We start from the raw sequence: 24,231 nt of genomic DNA, 5'->3' as shown, positions 1-24,231 counted from the left end.
TGAAGTATCCATGCTCTCATGTGATAGCAGTTTGCTCGCATACACGTCAAAACTATAACCGTTTTGTGGATCTCGTATACCTACTATCTGAAGTTTTTAAGGTATACGAATTTGAGTTCCCCCATAGGCAATGACAAAGACCCTGATGAGGTTCAGGATTAGCTTCCGATTGTACCAAATCCAAGTTTATTGAGGGAGCGTGGTCGTCGAAAATCCACTCGAATTCATTGTGTTATGGATATTTGAGAAACATATAGAAACGATAAAAAATGTGGGTATTGTAGAAACCCAGGACACACTAAGAGAACATGTTCACTTCTGTTCTCATCAATATTCTCATCAAGTAATAATTGATGAGGAACTGATATAGTTTTTATCAAATAATCGCAGTATGGGTACAATTGAGGAGGAACTGATGTAGTTTTTATCAAATAATAATTCTTGTACTTTAAATTGCATTTACTTAAAGTTAATGTCATTCGGTAACCGCTGATGAAGATTAAAAAAACGATACAAAGAAAACGAGTTTGGTATTTCAATATAATTTTAAATACAAGAAACTTACAGTAAGTATTAAATGGTAAATAATAAAAAAATTACAATAACTGATATAAAATGGTAATAAACAAAATTAACCTAAAAATATTAACAAAAAGTCCAACAATATTAACAAAATAAATTAAAAAAATCTAACCAAATTAACAAAATAAAATAAGTATTAAATGATAAATAAAAAAATTACAATAAAAAATTCCAATAACTATCGATGCCTGCGACGCAAATGTGTTTCGCAGGGCGGTGGTTGTCGGTCTCGAGGAGGATTTCTTCGTATCACTGGTTGTGACTCCTCGCTGTCATCATCGTCGTCGTTATCGTCGTCGTCGTCATGAGCAGCTACATTAGGTTGATGAGGAGCTGATGACGATATAGCACCTCCATAGAATAAGGACCCTGGAGGTGTATGACTGACTATCCCACCGGCCTACGAAAACTGGAAAAACTCATAAAACCCAGATATCGCTGAGTGTGAAAACTGTACAAGAGGTCTCTGTGCTACGACCATGGGTGATGAGGCTGCACCCGCCAAATAACCAGCATATGAACCTAAAGTCAGATATACAAATATAGACCCATAATATCCTCCAGGAGAGGTCATATAACTCTGTGACGGAGGCGGCAGCGGGGTCATAAAACCATGTGAAGGCGGCTGTAGCGACATCTGGTAAGGGAAAGGCGATGGCGGTATAGGATATGGCTACGGTATGTAAGTCGCTGGAGACGGTAGCTGCTGTGAAGGTCCTGTTGGTGCAGCTGAGGACGAACCAGAAGCACTTGTTCTCCGTCCACGAGTCGGGGGACGATGGTGTTGTGTCGGTGAACGTCTCTGTCGACGTCCCTAAAAGGTCCACCCTCGTGCATCCTTGAAAAGCAGAAACGATTTCCCGTTACTATTGAACCACTCATAATAATCATCATCAACCGTCAATAGGTCATCATAAATGGGATCTCTATGGGGAAGGCGCCGATGTCGATCCTCCCACAGCACGATCCACTCATGATGCCTCACCAGCCAATTTGTATCCGACTTGCCGCGTCGATCTATGCTATGCAACTCGTCCATATTACGAGGTGCTTCCAGAATTGGTTGAAAACAACCAAATTATCGGAGCACGCGATCAGTGGAGTGCCACTCGACGATCGCATAACAAATCAAAGGAACCATCGCCATCTAAACATCTGACGGGCCCCTCAACTCAGGTGGGATCGCCATCCTCACATCATCATTAGAATATGACACCCATTCAAACTAAAACAAATATATATAATTTTTATCAAAATAATAATCTAATTATATAACTATAATCTAAAATCGATTTTTAAACATTAAAATGCATACTTGTGTGGCAGCTTTCGGATCGATTAGCACTGTAATTTTTTCTAAATCATCAGGTAGCTCCTGATGATTTTTCCTGTCAGTAGACCACCTATTCAAGGAAAAAAATTATTATACACTGTATAAAATGATTAATATATGAAATCAATTTTATAATTACCTCAAGAGTTACGGAAATACGAATGGGTTCTTCACAACGGGACATAAAATGGGCAATCGATACCATGCCCAAGACTGTAGCAGAAGGAGACATCCGCCGATAGCATTTTTCCTGTAGTCAGTCGCTCGACACATCTCCCTATACAGGAAACCCAAAACTGCCGAGCTCTAACTGAGTGATCTGGCCAAATGAAAGTCGCCAAGATGTTGCAACCACATACAGTGAACTTGGTTGTGCGATTTGTCTGGCTTCAACAACCCTCCTATCAGCTGCAGTATGCATGCCCGTGCATACATTTTAACTTCATCTTCAGAGGCATCTGCGCTCAACTCCCGAAAATTGGCATCTAACCAATTTAACGGTATCCAACCACATTTAAAATTTTCCAGGACACGTTCTAGATTATTCCAGCACAAAGTAGTCCAGGAACCGTGCGCTATCCTTGATATCACACCTCCATCCACCGGAAGCCCCAAGTGCATAGAAACATCCTCAAGTGAAATCGTGCACTCTCCGCACGGAAGATGGAATGTGTGGGTCTCTGGCCTCCACCGCTCTACTAAGGCAGAAATAAGGTCTGGTTCTATCTTACAGTGACCTTCATATCTACCTATGTGACCGAATCCAGCCTATGCTAAATACGGCCACACACTGGTAGGTATCGCTAACTTAAGGTTCCTAATAAAAGGATCTAATATACGGTCTCTCTCCTAAAATATAAATAATTACAAAAATTAATTCTTAAACTAATAATCATGCATTAAATAAATTAACAAATTATTACTAATAATTTAAATTAAATTAAAACATTAAAATGTTATCGTATCAACAAAATGTCAAGATATATGATTTACATCCAAGCGATGTAGACCACCTTCCAATTTATATCTGTAAATAAAATATTAAAAAAATTAAATTTAAATAAATTACTAACAAAATACTAAATATAATAAAATATACCTTAAACAGTTATAAGAGAATATAAGAGTATTTGAGAGAAGTTGAGAGAATTTGGTGTGATGAAAGTGATTGAGAATGTGAGTATTTATAGGGAGGGATGTGGTATGAACGGTCGGGTAATTAAAGCTAAGGCGCGCCGCAGGGGACGCGTGTCAGAATTAAAGGTAAGACGCGGCCCCTGCCCCGCGCTATATCCCTACGTGGCGTAAGGCGCGCCCCAAGGGTCGCGCTTTAGCCAGGTGTAATCCATGTCAGCCTAACTTCAGGGGGCGTCTTACCTCACGTGGCGCCAAATCAACGTAAAGCGCGCTGCAGAGGACGCGCCTTACTGCAAAGGGTGTTAGATCGAGAAATATAGTATGAACAGTGTCTGACAGGAAAAAAAAGCGGTGGACGGTGATTTATTAGGAAAATCACCTATTACCGAAATCAAATCCATTTATATATGTTTATTTTGATAGTACGCATAGGATTATTTTCAGATTTTAAAACAAATAGAAATACTTGTAGTTTTATAAAGAAAAAAATCAAACCCGTCGACATATTTCAAGGTTTGATATAAAATTGGATTGATTTAACCCGTTGACATATTTCAAGGTTTGATATAAAATTGGGTTGATTTAATTGACAAGTTGTTTGATATCGTTTTAGTAAGATCTCAAGTTCGAATTCTTGTGCATGTAGAAATTCTAGTCGGGAGACTCACCTATCAAAGCCAAGTGTGCGACCAAGTCGATCCAAATTAATCAAGACAAAACTTTAGAACTCGAAGACAAAAAAAATCAAATTAGAGGGGATAAACTTAAAACATAATCAAATATATATTTGTGAATATATTTTCTATACATTTATTGTTTCTGAGCATATTCTTTTTTTTTTTTTTGAAATACTGAGCATATTCATTTATCAGTGGTAAGCACATATATGTAATGTGTTTAAATATATTTGTGAACGCTAAACAAACATATTTATAAACATCAAACGAATGTGTATGAAATACTTGTAATTTGAAATAAACAAATACAAATATAATTTTAGAATTTTAAACGTATACGAAGAAATAATAACAAGATAAAATAAACAATAAAGGTATATTTATTTGAAGTTGATTCATCAACACTCTTAAAACACAAGGTAATAGATAAAAAGTGAAAGTTAACAAGCTTTTCCTTCAGTGTTTCCTTTCATTTTTCTGTCGTGCACCCGAGCTTGTTCCTTTTTCAATGAGATGGGGTTGTCCTAGCTTCCTCTTCTCGGGGGGTGAATGGCGTGTGTGTTCTCTCAGTTGGCTGCCAAGTTTGCTTTTATCCCACCATCTCCACCAACTTATCAGGTTAAGGACGACAACAGTGGGAAACTCAAGTTGCTTTCGTCTTCCTCAGTGCCTGTTGCCGACGATCCTTCTTTGGATGTGCTTTTGATCGACACCAAACTCGGGAACAAGATTGTTGGTTTTTACTTTAAAAACCCATACGCACGCCTTACTCTGCTCTACTCTCATGGCAATGCTGTTGACCTTGGCCAACTCTATGACCTCTTTGTCCAGCTCAAGGTCAACCTCAGAGTCAACCTCATGGGGTATGTATTTCCTTTTTTCCAGTTGGTTTTTTCCTGGTTCAAAATTGTTGATCAAACAAGTTGGGTTCGTTGGTCCGGAGTAGTCCACCTCTTCAGATTTGGTTGGAGAGTAAAGGCTGATGAGAAAATGGCCGTTGGCCGATGTTTAGGTAAGACAGAGATTGATTCATGATATCGAGGACAAACATTTACCGGTGAATTTACAGAGGTGAGAGTGGGTCAGGAAGAATATAACAGTGAGATGTTGAAGGGTTCAGTCTCGATTGAGGTATTTATAGTGGTACATGTGTCAACGATAGAGTCGTCATTATTAGTCGTAAGCCAAACATGTTAGGTACATATAGTAGTCGGATCTTAAATTTAGTTTTGACATATTACTTGGACTTGCTATGGATATTGTTTACGCATTGTAGTTGATTAGTCCATGCGTTTAGAAGATATAGGCTAGTCGGAGGCTCCAATGGGATAGAAAAGTTTCCGGAAACCGTCTTGGGAGGTATAACAAAAATAATGCTCACTTGCACTTATGCAACTCATTCATATTTTGCTTGTTGAACTTGGTGGGCTCTCTTTCACCGTATTTCCTTGTTCTGCTGCTGAATAGTCTTATTTGGCTTAGATCTGTAATTATTCATCACTTTAGTTTCAATCTATATGCAATCAGATCTTGAAGAAATGTTACTTTATCACTTAGCTCTTCTTTTACTCTGCTATTTACTACCATGTTATCAACTGGTCCAGGTATGACTATTCTGGCTATGGTGCATCAGCTGGAAAGGTAGCTCATCTTATTTATAATGATGCATTGCTCTGCTTATGGCTGTTTCGGTCATGCATATGCAGGGATGATCATCCACTATTCGATATATTTATCTTCGTCTCGATTCGACCCGGATTCAGTATTTCGGCTAATGTTTTTATTTCATGGCTTCCAGCCAAGTGAATCAAACACTTATGCTGATATAGAGGCGGTGTATCAGTGTCTTCAGACCGAGTATGGAATTAGTCAGGAAGACTTGATTTTATACGGACAGTCGGTCGGGAGCGGACCGACGTTGCATTTGGCAGCTAAACTTCCGAGGCTAAGAGGTGTAGTTTTGCACAGCGGCATTCTTTCCGGCCTTCGTGTGCTCTGCCATGTTAAGTTCTCGTTTTGCTTCGACATATATCAGGTAGTAATCTATCCATGTCTGCATTCTGAGGAAGATATGCCGACATTATCGATTATAGGAGCAGTCTGATAATCGGTATAAGAACTGATGGTTTGTTGGTTGACACCGTTGGGAATGGTAATGGCATGTGAACCAAATTTGAGCAGCATCGACGTGTTTGTAGTCTATATATCTGCTGCCATGCTTGAGCTAATTACAATGTTCATAATTGCAGAACATCAAGAGGATTCAGAAGGTGAAGTGCCCTGTCCTTGTAATACATGTAAGTCCCTTTCGAATTTCTGTTTTGCGTTAGCCAGTATATCGAAATTGAAAGTCGGTCGGAATCGGATCGAACATTTTAATCAGGGTACGGAAGATGATGTTGTCGATTGGCTGCATGGAAATGGACTTTGGAAAATGGCAAGGGAACCGTACGAGCCTCTGTGGATCAAAGGAGGTGGTCACTGCAACTTGGAGCCTTTGAAGATGAACTGCTATTTGCTTTTACTAATATTTTGATCTTTAATTCTTATCAACATTTTATTTTAATTAAAAAAATTATTATTTTTATATAACCTAAAAATAAATAAGTTTAAACAAACCTTTTATAAAATGAAAATAATATAAAACAATAGCATGTAAATAATTATCAGTGGATTTCTGACATGCTGATTACAGGGCTCACTTTAGCTGGATCTTAGCTAAATTGTTTAAGCTGAGGAGTGAAGTTAGTGAATTGTTCTGCTCTATAAGGAACTGGACTCAAATTAATGCTAGATGGATTTGGGATAATATTCGCTGCAGGAGGAGAAGGTTAGCTGGCATCAGCTTGTATGGTTTCCTGTTCATATTCCAAAATTTTCACTGATCTCTTGGATGGCAATACTTGACAGATTACCAACTAAGGACAGACTCACAAGGTTTGGTATAGCCGTTGATAGTGGCTGTGGATTGTGTAGATCTGGTTTTGAGTCTCGTGATCACATTTTTTCTGATTGTGCTTTTGCTGTGGGAGTTTGGCATGCTATCTTGCACGCTTGTGGTCTTAGCCAGGAGCCTTTATGCTGGAACGATCTCATTTGTTGGTTGATGTTGAATCTTAAAGGGAAGTCTCTTCTGGTCCAAATACTTAAGCTGACCTGGTCTGAGTTCATTTACTTCATATGGAAGGAGCGCAACCACAAACTCTTTAGAGGTACAACTCGTTCAATCGAAACAATTGTAAGTAGAATTAAAGAAGCGGTTAGTATTAAAATATATAGGTGTCATGTGAATAGACTTGATACAGTAAATAGACAGCTATGTATAGATTGAGATTTGGTGTAATTTCTTGACGGATTATGTTTGTAGCAGTTAGTCTGCCCTCTTTTGAATGAATAATTTTTTTACTTATAAAAAAAATGGTGAGAAATAAAGTCTACAACTTAAAAGTTAAAATCAACAAGTTTGACTTTGACAGGCTCCAACTCAACCCACCCGCACCGGAGTGAAACCCAGACAGCTCGTAGACAGCGCTCTAAAGTTGAACTCGGCCGTTTCAAAAATTTAATACCAAAATAACCTCCATGAATACTCAAATTTTCGCTTCCTCCCTCCTCTCAACTAAGTTAAAATTAAAATCCCCGTGTTTCCGCAATGTCTTTCCAAGCCATGCCCGAGTAATATCTCCACAGACCAACTTTCCAAAACTAGAATGTTGTGTTCTCATTTCACTGCAAAAGAAGATATTCAAATATACCTTCATTTATTAGCTCTGAAAAAACTTGTATATGAGTTCAGCCATTGCAAATTCTGTCTCTTTTCCTTCTCTTTGGTTTTAGTGCTTATATTTTGAATAAGAAAAAACGATCCTAGTGTTGTTTTTTTTTGGGTGTTTTTGAAAGTAAAGAAGATGATGGTGGCTTGATGTGATGTTTTAGACTTGATCGTTTCTTGGTTTAAAGCCCTTTGGTTCCTTTGTTCAAACATGTATATGCTTTTGAATCTTTTGTTTGGAGGGTTTAAGGGTATATTTTGAAGAAAAAAAGATTCATCTTTTGAATTGATAAATTTTGAAAAGAAAAAATAACTTTTTTTATGAAGTTCTTTAAGTTGATTTTCTGCATTTCAGGTTCTGGGGAAAAAGTTATCTTTTTGCAGAGTAAGGGAAAGACCAAACAATGGCGAGTGGCCCGCGTATTACTAGAAGAACACCCACGATTCACCATATAACAAACTCGGCTGGTGATATCGACAATGAAAATGACATGGTAGATTCCAGTAGATATACAGTTCATCTTCTTCCTACATCTGATAACCAGCCAATGCCAATGGAAATCGCTATGCAATCAGTTGGAACCGATGATCAATACGTTTCGGATTCCATGTTCACCGGCGGTTACAATCGCGTCACTCGTGCTCACTCCAAGAAGATCATAAACTCCGATCCGGCGACGGTGGTTGCGGAAGGGTCTTTTTTTGAAATACCTGGATGCGGTTCCAAGATGATGACCAATCTGCAAGGCGTAGATGTGTTCCCGCGTGAGTGTGGTTTTAGGATTTGTAAGGATTGTTATATAGATGCTATTGCAACGGGTGACGGGTTTTGTCCTGGATGTAAAGAGCATTATAGGGTGTCGGATGTGTCCGAGATGGCGCCGGCTAGCAACGTACGGTTGTCAAAATCCAGCCGGAGGATGCCGGTTGTGGAATCGACGGAGCCCTTGATGAGGAGTCATAGTAATGAGTTTGATTATACTCGATATTTGCACGAAACGAATCAGAGTTATGGGTATGGAAATGCTGTGGCCGAATGATTGTGCCGACGGAAACACCGATGAGTCCGGCAGTGACCATAAGCTATTCCCGGAGAAGCAGTGGAAGCCTCTTACACAGAAATCAAGCATACGTTCTGCAATCCTAAGTCCATACCGGTATGATTCTTTAGCTCTTATTATGAACAATGATTCAACTTGGAGATAGGATGATTTTACAGCTTTGTTAAATAGTAGGAACATTATAATTTTAGTGCTCACTTTTATGCTCGATTCTCTGTCGATTTTGCTTGCAGGCTCCTAATCCTTATTCGAATTGTGGTTCTTGGATTATTTTTACAATGGAGAATCAGCCATCCAAATGAAGATGCAATCTGGTTGTGGTTTATGTCCGTGATTTGTGAGATATGGTTTGCCTTTTCTTGGCTGCTTGACCAGCTTCCTAAGCTCTGTCCCCTTGATCGCGCTGTTGATCTCGATGCTTTACAAGAGAAGTTCAAAAAGCCGAGTTCGAATAATCCTTCAGGAATATCTGATATACCAGGCATAGATGTTTTTGTTTCTACTGCAGATCCTGAGAAAGAGCCACCTCTTGTCACTGCAAATACCATTCTTTCCATTCTGGCAGCCGAATACCCGGTTGAGAAGCTTGCATGTTATGTTTCGGATGATGGAGGTGCGCTATTAACGTTTAAGGCCATGGCAGAGGCCGGCAGTTTTGCCAGAATTTGGGTTCCTTTATGCAGGAAACATGAAATTCAGCCTAGAAATCCAGAGTTCTATTTCAATCTAAAGAGAGATCCTTGCAAGAACAAGGTGCGACTGGATTTTGTACGAGACCACAGACAGGTAAAACGTGAATATTATGAATTTAAGGTCAGTATCAATGGTCTTTCTGATTCGATTCGACAATGTTCTGATGCCTTTAACAAGAGGGAGGAGGTTAAGATATTGAAGCGTTGGAGAGAGGACAATAGTGATGAACCAATGGAAACTTTGAAGATTCCAAAAGCTACTTGGATGGCTGATAGAACCCATTGGCCCGGTACTTGGACAGTTCCGGCTCCCGAGCATTCTAGAGGTGATCATGCCAGTATCATACAGGTAAGAATTCAAGAAGAGCTTCTCTTCGTTTGACATTCCTATGAATCGATAGCGGAGCATTTATTTTATGTCAACTAAGACACTGAACTCTATTTATTGCAGATGATGGACCCTCCTCGTGGTGAGCCTCAAAATGGTACAGAAGGTGATGGAAATTCCATGGATCCGAGTGAGGTTGATATTCGTCTTCCAATGTTGGTTTATGTTACTCGTGAGAAGCGACCTGGTTATGATCACAACAAGAAGGCAGGGGCCATGAATGCTCTTGTTCGAGCTTCTGCTATCATGTCCAATGGCCCCTTCATACTTAATCTTGATTGTGACCACTACGTTTACAATTCCCTAGCATTGAGAGAAGGAATTTGCTTTATGATGGATCGAGATGGGGAGCGTATTTGTTATGTCCAGTTTCCTCAGAGGTTTGAAGGATTCGATCCATTTGATCGCTATGCCAATCACAACACAGTTTTCTTTGATGTTAACATGCGAACTCTTGATGGACTTCAGGGTCCGGTATATGTTGGAACGGGATGCCTCTTTCGTCGCACTGCCCTCTATGGTTTTGAGCCACATCCATCTATCTAAAGAATAGTTTGGCTTCTCGTGCTGCAAGCAATGAAGTTGTTGATGTTACCCAACATGGAAACGGACAATATTTTTCAAATAGAGATGTCCCACACCGTAGGGTCCGAAGTTGGCTAAATGCTGGCATATATAAGCAACTTCCATGATCATCTTAATCTTGATAATCTTTTCCGTTTCTGATTTTTCTGCAGATTCTTTGCAACGCCCTTTGAACTAGATGCAAGTGCAGGAAGGGAAGCCGGTATACCAACAAATGTTCTTCCTTTCTTAGAAACCCATTTCAATGGCATATTATTTACCACAATGCCGATATCATTTGAATTATTCAGTTCAACAAGTTGTTTGATTTGACCAAGCATCTGGTGGGTCCAGGCAACTGACTCATCTAAACCAATCGAGTCGTCCATTGGTTTCTTCCAAATATCCATTAATATCTCCCTGAATGACCAAGAAGACATGGAAAGTTTGTAGCCTTTGGCATTTTCACAGATCATATTGACCATGATGACATGCTTGCAAAAGTTTCCTTGCATGGACCATGCACAGTAGCAGAAAGCAAAGTCTGATCCAGGGTTCCAAACTAAATGTGTTCTGCTGCTGTCTTTCTGACTTGTTACCTTAGCAAATAGGTGGTTCTTATCATCTAATGTAACAGCAGAATCAGGAATTTGTAGCGTCAGATGCCAAGATGTAGATGCAATGTATTCCTCCTTGACATTTAGAAAAGAATCACTTTCGTCTGCATACCGGTCAAGCCAATATGCTGAATGCAACTCAGTTGTCAGCTTGTGTACTAACCAGTCAACTCTCTGAAGTGCACCGAGATGTGAATCGTCAAACAATTTTGTTTTCAGCTTCACATGATAGGCTTCTATGGCACCAGATGCCTCCTGGCTTGCAAGTGGAAGAGTTCTCATTGTTGAAAGCCACATTTCTGTTAAACCAAAATAAACGCAAGTATGAGACAAGGGAATCTTCATTACATGGCCACGTTTGTGCATATGAAATAATGAGAGATCTAACCAACTTTAGGCACCCAAGTGGATTTGAAATACTCCATGAAGGCAGATTGATCGACAAAATCCAGAATTAACTCTTCCAAGGCAACAGAAGAGTTTACGCCACTCCAAATGCTGTAAACTATTTCTCCCAGGCGCTTAAAAAGTTCCGCTGAACTTCAATCTTGCAACATTTCTTAACAACATTCCTCAACCAAGATCTACGAACACACCAAATGGAAAATAGGATAGGACACCTAAAAGCTTCCCTGGTATAACAGACAAAACAGGAGTAAGAAAGTGAAAACACTTTCTTCAAGCCAAATTTTCTGATAAAAAATATCCTGCCTGATAGGATCAATCTCCATAGCCGCATCATCAATCAAAAAACCATTGATTTTCCATCCAGGATCTACGCTCCGGGCTCGATCAAGCAGAGCTTTCATCCATTTTGTCATGTCTGGCTTTGCAACGCTGTGGGTAATGACCCATGCAACAGGTAATGCATGTTGTCTTTAATCAAAGACAATAAGAGTGCATAAAGGGTACTGCATTCAGAAACACCATAATGTAATACTAACTGAAATAGCTTTTTTAAAGCTCTGAACAAACACAAAACAACCATTTCATTACCTTGAGTCTTTTAATACCAAATGTTGAATCAGCTGCTATGAGAATGCGATGGCCAAATCGAATCATTTGTTGCAACTGCCATTTTGTTTGAATCCCAAGAATGAAAGGATCTGTCTCAGAAGTGTCCAAATAGAAAAATATAGATTTCTTATTGCGTTCAGCCCACATCCGAATGCTAGCTTGATCATCTAGATCTAACTCATGGGTAGACCTCTTAATGATCATACCAAGTTTGCGGACATATTGGGAAGCAAGGGTACTAACTGTTGCATCTGAACCACCATATCGTTGAACATACTCTATGTGTTTCTCCAGCACGTTTTCTTCAGGAATACCCAAATAGATCATGGACATTGTTTGTTGTTGAATCTCATTGGAAATATAGGGAACTTTCTTAGCCCCTGGACCAATGGCATCTTTGTCAAGGGGTCCATGGCAAACGAAGCCAGATTTGTTTATATGGCATCTCTCATTGAATATAATAAGTGCAAGCGATGGACGAGCATAAAGACGTTTGACTACAAAATGGCATGTACATCCTCGCATGGATTGAGGTCTAGCAGCCCGATTTCGGGTTTTTAGACAATATCTTCGACTAGGTAATACACCTCCACCTTCCCCGTGATTTTCAGGACCAAAGGAACACCAATATCTTCACACATACAAGGAAAATATGAAAAGATGTGTTTATTATCAGGTTGAACTCATATTAATGAGAAAATGAATATCATATTTTCTAACACTTAAAGAATGTATCAGGTTTTTGTCACACAGAACATAGAATCAATCAAAAGAGACATCAGAGGAACACAGAATGGGAAACATTGTTAAGCATGGTTTGAACTTACAGTCTAAATTCCAAATATTCGTCACTCTTATAGTCCTTTAAACTGCCCATTGATCGTTTCCGCCCCCTTTCGATATGAAATCGTGTTGGGCATTCCACATTGGAGCATTCTCCAATTATAAATTCATCTACTCGAGCATAAGGAATGAGTGCTACATCATCATGGTGCTCAGGTGTGCCAAACTTTGTCCAAGTCAAATCAGCAGAAGAGAACTCTTGTTCTGCTGGATCTTGTACTGGAATATTGAGTATTGATTCAACTATCTCTGTAGATGCTTAATTTGTCTGGGAAGTTAAAAACCAGAAAAAAGATAGTGGGGAAATAACCACCAGAAACGTGGGACAACAACCACAAAAATTAACCGCCAGAAGGATATCAAAAACACACAGAAAAAAAAGCATATCGGCAAGGAATCGAGAGGAGAATAAAAAAGGTTCCTGATCGTTTCTTTTGGAAAAAAAAAAGAGAAAAAAACAGAAAATATTGTATTGTTTTTTTTTTCATTTTGAAGATCAAAGAGGAATTCCTTCCTTTCGGTGAACCAGAGCAATACAAAGAGAAATTCAATTCATACAAGGTTTTTATTCGTTGTTATTTACATTAATTTTTTATCTGTTCTTCAATTGTTTTAATTATTATTATTATTATTTTTTTTTGTGTAAATCCAAAAATCTGAAAATAGAAGTAGATACCTTCGGTATAGCTTTGTTGTTGAAATTGAATGGATCATAGACTCTAGAGTTCCACTGTCGATGTGATAGATCGTCGAAGTTGGGTAACCATGAGTAATTTGAGTCCTTGCATGTCATTTTTTGGGTCATGGGTTATCATCTATCGGGGTTTCAAAAAAAATAAAAAGTAAAATAGAAATAAATAAGGTTTAAAACTTACCGTAATGTTTGAGCATCACACCATTGTTGAACGGTTGAGCATAGCACGAGAGAAGATAAAGGTCGTCGGGGAGAGTGAATAGCCGAGAAGTCAAGGAGATTTAGGGGCCATTTATGAGTGTTTGGTGATGTCAATACTGGATCGGGATTCCGGGAAGTTATTTGAACACTTTGGAGTTATTAGGCTCGGTCTTGGTCTCATCGAATCACCAAAGAAGGCAACCGGAGTGTGGGTCTTGGCTATTTTCTGGTTATGGGGTTTCGGTGACAGGGGAGAGGGAAGAGATTTAGCAGCTGGTCTCTTTTTCTGGTAGATTGCGTGAGGAAGAAAGAGGGTTAGAGAGTTGAGAGTGATGGAGATTACGGTGAGGGATCTGTTGGGTTTAGATATTAGGGTTTTGTTTTTAGGATAGATTTTATTTTAGAATTAGCCAAAACGCCGTCGTTTCAGCCGATACTTTCCTAGTTTTTATTTCTGACCCAGTATTCTGTGCGCATTCCATTTCGGTCCCCAAAATCAGGCATTTCGAGATTTGTTGTTATTTTAATATGGTCTCTTAATTTCAAAAGTCTTATATCTTAGCCCAGAATCATGTTAGAGTCATTTTCGTACTGTTTTTACCTTGGTTGTGTAATTTACGGAACTTTTATTTTGGTCCTTAAACGAATCTTTTGCACCTTATTAATTTTGTCTTCATATTTATGAGTGCTTTTCATTTTAGTCCTGAAATGTTTTTATGTTTATTTTTGAAATGCAATTTGTAATTTTGGTTGTTTGACCATTTAATCACTTAGCATGTTTTTTTTTATTTAATAGTTAATTTCTATTTTGCATGCTTAGTTTAATTTTATTTTATTATGGTCCTTTATGGTAATTTTGAATATGAAATCGAGTTACTAATAGTATTTTTATTGTATATATTTGTTTTATTATAATGTATGCTAATGTCGTTGTATTCATGTATATACCATATCACCATACTTTATTTTAGACTTAGGTGTTCATTTGAATATAGGATACTATTTAATTAGTTTTTACATGATATTATTTTGCATAATATGCATGATAGCCTCACGTGCATCACTCGACCGTATTCATAATTGGACTAAGGGTAATATCCTCTCAGTTTAAAATTATTGAAGTGGGCAGTCATAACTGATTTGAGGTCCGCTTTTAATAATTTTTAAAATGAAAGTATATCCCGAAAGTGAAACAAAAAATTGACTCGTCACCTAAAATTTGGGAACGAGAGAAAAAGAAATGTTCGTTTATTTAAATATATCGAGAAAAGGTTGTTATAACTTTTAAGATCTGGTCTCGATATTTGTAAATAATCGAACATTCTTTTTCTTTCTAAAATGACTCGGTAATTTTAATTTAATTTATTTGAGTGCTTTTGAATGTTTTTTTTTAATTTTACATCATTGTTTTATTGGATCAAAAATTAAATTAAATTTGAATTTGTAAAATTCATTGCAAAGACATTAATTAATCGACTAGGTACCAATTTAGGGCGTTGTGGGGGTGCTAATCCTTCCCCACACGTAACCGACTCCCGAACTCGGATTTTGGTAACGCAGACCTCAATTTGTTGTTTTAATTAAAATTAATTTTTATTTAAAATGACAAAGCATTTTTGGGTGTCCAATCACACCCTAATCAAAGATTGGTGGCGACTCTTCGAACCGTATTTGTCAATCGTAAAGGAAATTCAAATTTTTTGAAACGAGAGGTCTTTTAAATCGCATATGTTTTTAAAATGAAAAGAGGCAATTAAGAATTAATGTGGTTTTCAAAATCTCACCTTTTTTTTTACCCTTCAAGAAAAAAATCGTTTCGACAGCTTGGCGACTCTGCTGGGGACATTTTTTTTAGAGAGTCAAGCCGATAGTCGAGTAATTAATTGTCTTTGCAATTGAAAATTTCAAATTCGTTTTAATTTGATTTTTGATCCATTATTTGGTTTTTAATAATTTTTGTTTGTTTGTATTTTGGTTTTTTTAATTTAATTCGATTAACAATTAAATAGTTGTACTGATCTGTTTGCTAATGGTTTCAGAATAATTGTGTGTTTTGGGATTTGATTTTCAGTGTTTTTATTGTTTGTTTTTCGCTTTTCCTCACACACTGCACAGTTGCATTTTCATGACATGAGCTAAAACCCCGCTCCGTCCTATTTAAGTAGGAGTGAGAGACTATGCCCTCGTGTGGTTTTCACCTCCGCATGGGATAGTGGATTGCTCCTGGAGCTCACGCCTTATGGTCCTCGTGATGGTAATCACCTCCGCATGGACATAAGGAGGAGTGTTCCCTCGAAATTGAACTCGATCCCCTAAAGCCTGTGATGGGCCAGGATTGAGGGTTCGGCAGCCCAAGGGGGCACCGACAAGGACAATTCGAGAACCTATTACTTTAGAACCTAACCCGGCATATAGTGAACATAGAGCCTGAACTTAGGTTGAACCAAACCCGAACCTTAAGAATCCCGTGAGGAGGGTACACAAGGAAAAGCTTTTTTGAGTCATTTATTTTCGTTTTTTCTAATAAAAGCATGCGAATTAGATATCATGCGGTTAGGATTTATTTTTGTGAATAAAAAAGCATGGGGGTAGATATCATGTTGGGTAGGATCTGATAAAGCATGATTGGGTAGTCAGCATATGTGGGTAGGATTTTTGAACAAATTATTATCCTGAATTAATTGCTTCATGTTTACTAACCGATCTTTTGTTGTTTTTGCCTTGTTTCTTTTCTGTTTTGCATTGCATTGTCCATTACATGGTGTTGATTTGGGGTCGATGTCCATATAGAAGGCCAGTAATATGGAACGAACGGTTCAGAAGGAGGTTGAGGACAATGCAGATGTTCTGAGATGGTCGGAACAGTCCCAATTGACCAATGGAGACAGCGTGATGCCTGGATACGTATCGGAGTTATTTGGTTATACTCATATCAACGTGCGTCAGAATGATCTAAGTGAGCTAAAGGAGATATGGGGAAGATGGGAAGCAGCCGATAAGGAGATGTTTTATCAGTTGTACGGCGATATTCCTTATCTTCTGGATGTTCCTATTGACAGAAATCTGTTTAGAGCATTGGCGCAGTTCTGGAATCCGGCTTATAGCTGTTTCACATTTGGTAGAGTAGACCTGACACCAACAATAGAGGAGTATCAAGCATTGGTCCGTTGTCCGAGGTCCCAGATAGATAGAATATATACCAAGCTGCCAGTCACTCCTTCATTTAAGAAGAAAATTACTATTGATGACCGGAATGAGTGAAGATTGGGTAATCAGAAACATTAAGAAGAAGGGAGACAGTGAGTGCATCTCTTGGGCTGCTCTGAAAGAAGTAATTGCTCATCATCCTGATAAAAGAAAGAAGCTTGACTTGTTTGCTTTAGGGATTTATGGGCTTGTTATTTTTCCAAAAGTGCTAGGATATGTAGACGTATCAGTTGTTGACCTGTTTGAAAGATTAGACAAGCGCGTGGATCCTGTTCCAGCTATTCTAGCTGAGACGTTCCGGTCTTTGAGTTCTTGTAGGCGCGAGGGAGAAGGACGCTTTATAGAATGTGCGCCTTTGCTGCTAGTGTGGATTCTGAGTCATTTCAAACATGTTGAAAGAGCACCAGGACGAGTATTTCTAGACGGTTCTCACCTTTGAAGGATTTTCTTGCTAAAGAGTGGCCTGGGGGTTTTACTGAAGAAAAATGGATGGTCATCTTCAAGGATATCAGAGATGGAGATATTTTGTGGCGAGCTTCGTGGAATACCTCTTCGGATATACTTTACCGATGTGGAGAGCGAGATTGGGTTCCTTTGCCAGGTATATGGGGTTCTGTTGGGTATGCTCCGCTACTAGTTTCCAGACAGTATGGATCGAGGCAGTTCATTCCAGCCACGTGGGACTTGGTAGGGTCGGATTTTGCATTCAAAGGAGATCAGTATAAGGGTAAAGTTAAAGGGGTTGCTGAGGCCTGGAAGCAAACTCGTCGCGTGAATTTGTTTACCTATGATCTCGATTGTCTCAAGAGTACGAGCAGTGGAGAAGCGGTCGAGTAAATGACAATATCCCGATGGTGAATCCTGAAAATATTCAGCCGGTGGAGGAACAGTTGAGAGTGGTGCCATCTCCATTAGAGTTAGCCAAGCGCGATTTCGAAGCAGAACGAAGACAATGGAGAATGACTTTGCAGAAGCTAGAAGATGAAGTGTATCAAAAAGGATTGGAGATTGACATTCAGAAGAGTAGAGCAGATCGAATTGAAAAAGTAGAGAAGCAACTTCGGCTAGACTTTGACGATCTTCGGTCAACTTATCAGCGAATGGTAAAAGCTCAAGTAGGTTCTAGCTCGAGTAAGTCTGTCGAATTGAGGCAAGAGGTGGCGAGCCTCAAAAGAGTAGCCGGAGAGAGTCAAGAAGAGCTCAAGCAAAGCAGACACCAAGTGAAAATTTTATCGAAAGAAAAGGATTCTTTAGAGCAGCGGTTACAAAAGAGTCAAGCCCATAATGAAAAGTTGAAGGAGAAAATTTTAAGTTTAGAGATTGCATTACGACGATATCGAAACAAGGAAAGGAGCCAGGGAGAAGTTGAAAGTTTGAAGAGACAAGTGAGCGAGCTTGAAGCCATGGTTCAAGATTTTCAGAGGCAAGCAAGTGAGCTATCGATAGTTCCTTATGAGGGGGATATACAGTGGCGTTTTCGGTGGGAGCGAGCTCAGGCGAGAGTTAAGCAAATAGAGGACTTTATTGCTTGTTACCTAGACCACGCGCGGGGGATAGCTCAATATTTGGTCATTCTATCTGAGGAAGCTGCTGATGTAACTGAAGAACTGGATCCAGAGGCTGAAGAAAATCAGAAGATTGTAGAGTTACTAGCACACGTACAAGAAATAGGCGAGATGGTGCAAATTTATTTGTGATATGTTTCAACTTTGTAATTGAACGTCGTTCTAATATAAAGAGTTGTTCTAAGGAGTCGTTCCAGGATCAACACCCTGCATTTTGCATATGCATTTTTAATGCATTTAGTTTTTGCATCGCATTTTATTCATTCATAATCATATATTTCATATTCATTAATAAATATCAGCGATAACAAAATGACTCTGTGACAGAGTAATACTGGAAAATCCCAAGCATATCTACAGAACCAGGAAGAAAGTTATGGAAGACAAACTTGCCCAAATTGAGAAGGCTCAGTCGGAGTTACAAGATAATATCAAGAAAATGCAAGAAGATATGATGAATGCCCAAAAGGAGATGTTTGCCAAGTTTGCGAGTATGTTGGAAGGAAGAAATCCAGAACATGGGAAAAGCCCTATACCAGAAGGTGTAACTGAAGACCCACTTCATCATCCAGGGTTAACCCCAGAATAATCTCAAAATGTTCAAGTGACCCCTGTTCATGTCGGGAAGGTGCACATTAATCCGGTCGGTGCTTCTGTTAACGTACAGCCTGGATCTAGTTCGTATCAGGAAGAACATCAATATCATCAAGTTCCAGACCTTGATGAAGATGCCAAGAAGGACCAAAACAATCTGTTGGAAGAGAAATGGAAGCAGTTAGAAAGAGAGGTCAGAGCCATGAAGGAAGATACCAGTGTCTATGGATTTGACGCAAAGGAGTTAAGTCTAGTTCCTGATCTGGTCTTGCCTCCAAAGTTTAAAGTTCCTGAATTTGAGAAGTTTGATGGTACCAGGTGCCCCTCTGCACATATCACAATGTTTTGTAGGAAGATGACCGGATACATAGGGGACGATCAATTGTTGATACACTGCTTTCAGGAAAGCTTAACTGGCTCGGCAATCCGATGGTATAACCAGCTGAGTAGAGTTAATATTAAATCGTGGAAAGACTTGGCTAAGTCCTTTCTGGAGCAATACAAACATGTGAAGGATGTTAGGCCCAACAGGATGATGTTGCAAGGAATGGAAAAGAAGTCTAACGAAAGTTTTAGACAATATGCTCAAAGATGGAGAGATGTAGCAGTGCAAGTCCACCCGCCATTGGAAGAGGATGAAACAAATATGCTTTTTGTCAACACCTTAAAGGCTCCTTTTTTCTCGCATCTTATTGGTAATCCTTATCGAAGTTTTGCTGATGTAGTTACGGCGGGAGAAATGATTGAAATGGCTGTTAAGAGTGGGAAGCTCGAGGGAGGAGAGTCTAGTAAGAGACCACCAACGAGGAAAAAGGAAAACGAAGTCAGTAATGTGAGGCAGTACGATTCTAATAACATCACTGTTTCCCGTCCTCAAGGAGCAGGGTCATCGACACAAAATGACAATAGACAAGGGGCAAGGGACCAGAGGAGAGAGAGGCCTCAATTTGACCCCATCCCGATGACTTATAAGGAATTATTTCAGATTTTGTATGATCGACATGTGGTTTCGCCGTATCACGTGACACCAATGCAACCTCCTTTTCCCAAATGGTATGATGCTAGTGCTCACTGTGAGTACCATGCAGGGAACCCTGGGCATTCCATTGAGAATTGTACTGCTTTTAAGAAGGTTGTCCAAGCTTTGAGAACGAGGAATGTCATCAACTTTGGTGACAGTGAGCAGCCAAATATAGCTCAGAATCCATTGCCAAGCCATGCAGGGGCAGGAGTTAATGCGATTACTGAAGAGAAGGGAAAGAGAATTGTAAGTAATGTTAGTGAGGTGGTATCACCTATGAGTTGGGTGTGGTGCCGATGGTCAAGGTAGGATTGTTGAAGCCCAGTTTGATGGGTGAACAGTTTAACAGTGGAGAGGTATGTCTGTATCATAACAGTGAAGGACACAATATTCAGCAATGTCCTGACTTCCTATCTTTGATACAAGACATGATGGACAGTAAAGAAATTGAGTTCTTTAGAGAGATTGCTGAAGAAGAGGAAGCGGAAGTTTGCGCTTCAGAAGGATCGTCTAAAGGGGTATACAATGCCAGTTGTCCCCTAATTATTACTCCCAAAAATCGAGTTGCTGAGAAGGTAGCCCCGAAAGTGGTTATTACACCTCCATCTCCATTCCCATATCGGGATAATAAACAAGTGCCTTGGAGATATGATTGCCAGATGGGAGATGTAACAAAAGAGAATGAGGAAATAGATGAGGTGGGACGCTTTACTAGAAGTGGTAGGTGTTATTCTCTTAATCCACCTAAAGAGTCTGAGAAGAAGGTTGCAGTTGATAAGGAGAAAAAAGTGGATGTGCAGATAGAAGAGGATAAGCCTGTTATTAATGAACCAGTAACCGAGAGTGAAGCGGTAGAATTTTTGAAGTTTCTGAAACACAGTGAATACAGTGTTGTGGAACAGTTACACAAGTTGCCTGCCCGTATTTCTGTTTTATCATTACTTTTGAGTTCAGAGGCCCATAGGAATGCTCTGTTAAAGGTTTGAACCAGACTTTTGTTCCGAAAGAGTTGCCCATTGAAAAGTTGGATCGGTTAGTTTCTAATGTACAAGCTGATAATTTTTTATCTTTTTCTGAGGATGAAATCCCTTTTGGGATGATGGGTAGTCAGAAGGCTTTGCACATTACAGTTAAATGTAAAGGGTATGTGTTGTCCCGGGTCTTGGTTGATAATGGTTCAGCTTTGAATGTGATGCCTTTAGTGACTCTAAAGAAGCTTCCATTAGATAGTACACTTATGAGAACCTGTCAAAGTGTGGTTCGAGCTTTCGATGGGACTAAAAGAGAAGTGTTGGGCAAGATTGATGTTCCTCTGAATATTGGTCCAGCAACTTATGAAGTGGAATTTCTTGTAATGGACATTATGCCTACGTACAATTGTTTGTTGGGAAGGCCTTGGATTCATCAGGCCGGTGCAGTTCCGTCCACATTACACCAGAGGCTGAAATTTGTGATTGATGGAAGGTTGGTATGTATTCATGCTGAAGATGACATTATTGCTTCTGTTTCTACTACTGCTCCGTATATTGAAGTTGATGAGCAAGCCGTCGAGTGTTCTTTCAGATCGTTGGAGTTTGTCAATGCTACGTTTGTGGCCGAAGGCAAGAAGATACCAAAGCCTCGATTGTCAAACTGTACCAAGATGGGGCTTAAATTGACTCTTGGAAGAGGAGCAAAAGTTGGAAAGGGTTTAGGTCGACAGTTGCAAGGACCGGTGAATCCCATATGCCCTATTACTAAAAAAGATCGATTTGGTTTGGGATATCAGCCAACTTCGAGGGATAAGATGAGGGGAATTAAGAAGGGCCAAGAAATCAGAAAGGCCAGGTTGGCTGGGGAAGACCTTAGCCGGGAACCCATGACCTTCCCGCCGTTGAGTAGTATTTTCATGTCTGGGGGACATATGTTTCAAGGGGATTCAAGAAACACCGAGGTGATAGTTGAGGATGCCTTGGGATATTTAGGCATTAACGTTATAACTGATGATGAATTTGAGGAAATGAGAGTTATGGGCATTTATCCTGCACCGCCGGGCTTCGTGTTGAACAATTGGACCGCGGAAGAACTGCATGTAGTTTACAAATCTGTTACAGAGTAATGCACTGGAACTTTCTCCCTGTTGTTCATACCCTGGGGCAATAGGTGATTTTATGTAAAGGGTTAAGCTGTTTGTTTTTTCTTGCTTTCAATAAAAGATGCATTCTGTTAGTTCCAAATGGCAAACATTTTCCATTCATTTCATTCATTCATCTTATATGTATATGTATATATGTATATTATCTTTCTTTCATTATTTTTCAGGAGCTCAGATATCAATAATATGAATGCCAATGACTCTGACCGGAGATTGATTTCGAGAAGCTTATATGTCAAGGGGAAATCGAAGATTGTGATGATGATGAGAGATGTGAACTACCTTCTGAATTGCTGAAAATGGTGGAGAATGAAGATAAGCAGATTCTGCCTCATAAAGAGCCTACTGAGATTTTGAATTTGGGGACAGATGAGGATAAGAGAGAAGTAAAGATTGGTACCACTCTGTCAGTTGGAGGTCGACAAGATTTGATAGAATTACTCAAGATACAAGAATGTGTTTGCTTGGTCATACGAATATGCCGGGTTTAGATAAGAGGGTTGTTCACAAACTACCAATAAAGCCTGAATGTAAACGGTACAGCAAAAACTGAGAAGAATGAGACATGAGATGCTGCTCAAGATTAAAGAGGAAGTGAAGAAACAATTTGATGCCGGGTTTCTTAAAGTGGCCAAATATTCTGAATGGGTGGCTAATATTGTCCCAATACCGAAGAAGGATGGGAAAGTTCGAATGTGTGTTGATTACAGAGATCTCAACAGCTAGTCCAAAGGATAATTTTCCCTTGCCACATATAGACACGCTAGTGGATAATACTGCTGGAAATTCTTTGTTCTCTTTATGGACGGTTTCTCTGGCTATAATCAAATTAAGATGAACCCTGAATATGGAAAATCGACGTTCGTTACCATGTGGGGAACGTTTTGCTATAAAGTAATACCGTTTGGATTGAAGAATGCCGGGGCAACATATCAAAGGGCCATGGTGACGTTATTTCATGACATGATGCATAAAGAGATAGAAGTTTATGTCGATGATATGATTGTCAAAGCTAAGACAGGAAGAACATATCGGAATTTGAGAAAGCTTTTTAAAAGACTAAAAAGATGCCAGCTAAAACTCAACCCAATAAATGTACTTTTGGGTGATATCTGGAAGCTGTTGGGATTTGTAGTGAGCCGAAAAGGAATTGAAATAGACCCAGATAAAGTAAAGGCTATTCAAAACTTGCCACCCCCACGAACACAAAAAGAAGTCAGAGGATTTTTGGGAAGATTGAATTATATAGCTCGGTTTATTTCACAGCTGACAGAAAGTGTGATCCCATATTCGCCTTCTTCGCAAGAATACTCAGGGAATGGAGTGAGGATTGTCAAAGAGCTTTGAAGCAGTGAAAAGATATTTGTCGAGCACTCATCTTAGCGCCACCATCTCAGCAAACCCTTGATTCTTTATTTGTCAGTTTATGAAAATTCAATGGGGTGTGTGCTGGGCAACGTGACCAAACTGAGAAGAAAGAAAGGGTTATTTATCTCAGCAAGAAATTCACTGAATGTGAGACAAGATACTCACCCATTGAAAAGTTGTGTTGCGCTTAGTATGGGCTCCCGAAGGCTTAGGCAATATGTGTATCATACTACTTGGCTTATATCCAAGCTTGATCCCTTGAAATATCTAATGGGTGTGCCTGCATTATCTGGATTTAGCTCGTTGGCAGATCTTATTGTCCGAGTTGGACATCCAGTATGTAAACCAGACGGCAATTAAAGGAAGTTTATAGCGGAATTCATTGCAAACAGGGCTTCGGAAGAATATGAGTCGTTGAGCTTTGATTTCCCAGATGAAGATTTAATGGCTATTTCGGTAGAAGAAGCAGTTGCATCCACTAGCAAATATTGGGAAGTTGAACTTCGATGGTGCTTCAAATGCCTTGGGACATGAATCGGGGCAATTTTGGTCTCACCAGAGGAGAGCATTATCCTTTCACCAGTCGGCTTAATTTTGATTGTACAAACAATATGGCCGAGTATGAAGCTTGTGTTAAAAATGCTTAAAGTGTATGGGGATTCAGCTTTGGTAATATACCAGCTCAGGGGAGAATGGGAGACAAAAGATCCCAAGCTTGTAGAATACCGTAAGTTGGTTATGGAGCTTGTTGAAGAATTTGAAGA

The 24,231-nt window shown here is 39.4% G+C and overlaps 1 protein-coding gene and 2 pseudogenes across 1 annotated transcript; 2 read left to right on the top strand and 1 right to left on the bottom strand.

Moving 5' to 3' along the window:
- The first annotated feature begins 4,278 nt into the window (after positions 1-4,278).
- On the top strand, positions 4,279-6,265 carry LOC120174347 (alpha/beta hydrolase domain-containing protein 17B-like). The gene is made up of 5 exons (XM_039181234.1): positions 4,279-4,592; positions 5,334-5,370; positions 5,528-5,764; positions 5,979-6,026; positions 6,113-6,265. The coding sequence occupies exons 1-5, from the start codon at positions 4,279-4,281 to the stop codon at positions 6,263-6,265; spliced, it is 789 nt and encodes a 262-aa protein (XP_039037165.1).
- A 1,522-nt stretch (positions 6,266-7,787) lies between these two features.
- Positions 7,788-10,188, top strand: LOC120174346 (annotated as a pseudogene).
- LOC120174345 lies at positions 10,184-14,082 on the bottom strand (annotated as a pseudogene).
- Between the last annotated feature and the right edge of the window lie 10,149 nt (positions 14,083-24,231).

The sequence above is a fragment of the Hibiscus syriacus genome, unplaced genomic scaffold (assembly GCF_006381635.1).
Source record: "Hibiscus syriacus cultivar Baekdansim isolate YM2019G1 unplaced genomic scaffold, ASM638163v2 tig00112050_pilon, whole genome shotgun sequence".
NCBI classification, from domain to species: domain Eukaryota; kingdom Viridiplantae; phylum Streptophyta; class Magnoliopsida; order Malvales; family Malvaceae; genus Hibiscus; species Hibiscus syriacus.
Note: the sequence above shows the minus strand (reverse complement) of the source record. Positions and strands in the feature narration are given on the sequence as shown.

Coding starts and splice junctions, on each gene's coding strand:
- LOC120174347 (XM_039181234.1), top strand. CDS start 4,279: ATGGCGTGTGTGTTCTCTCAGTTGGCTGCCAAGTTTGCTTTTATCCCA. Junction 4,593..5,333: donor CTCAGAGTCAACCTCATGGG/GTATGTATTTCC, acceptor CAACTGGTCCAG/GTATGACTATTCTGGCTATG. Junction 6,027..6,112: donor GCCCTGTCCTTGTAATACAT/GTAAGTCCCTTT, acceptor CATTTTAATCAG/GGTACGGAAGATGATGTTGT.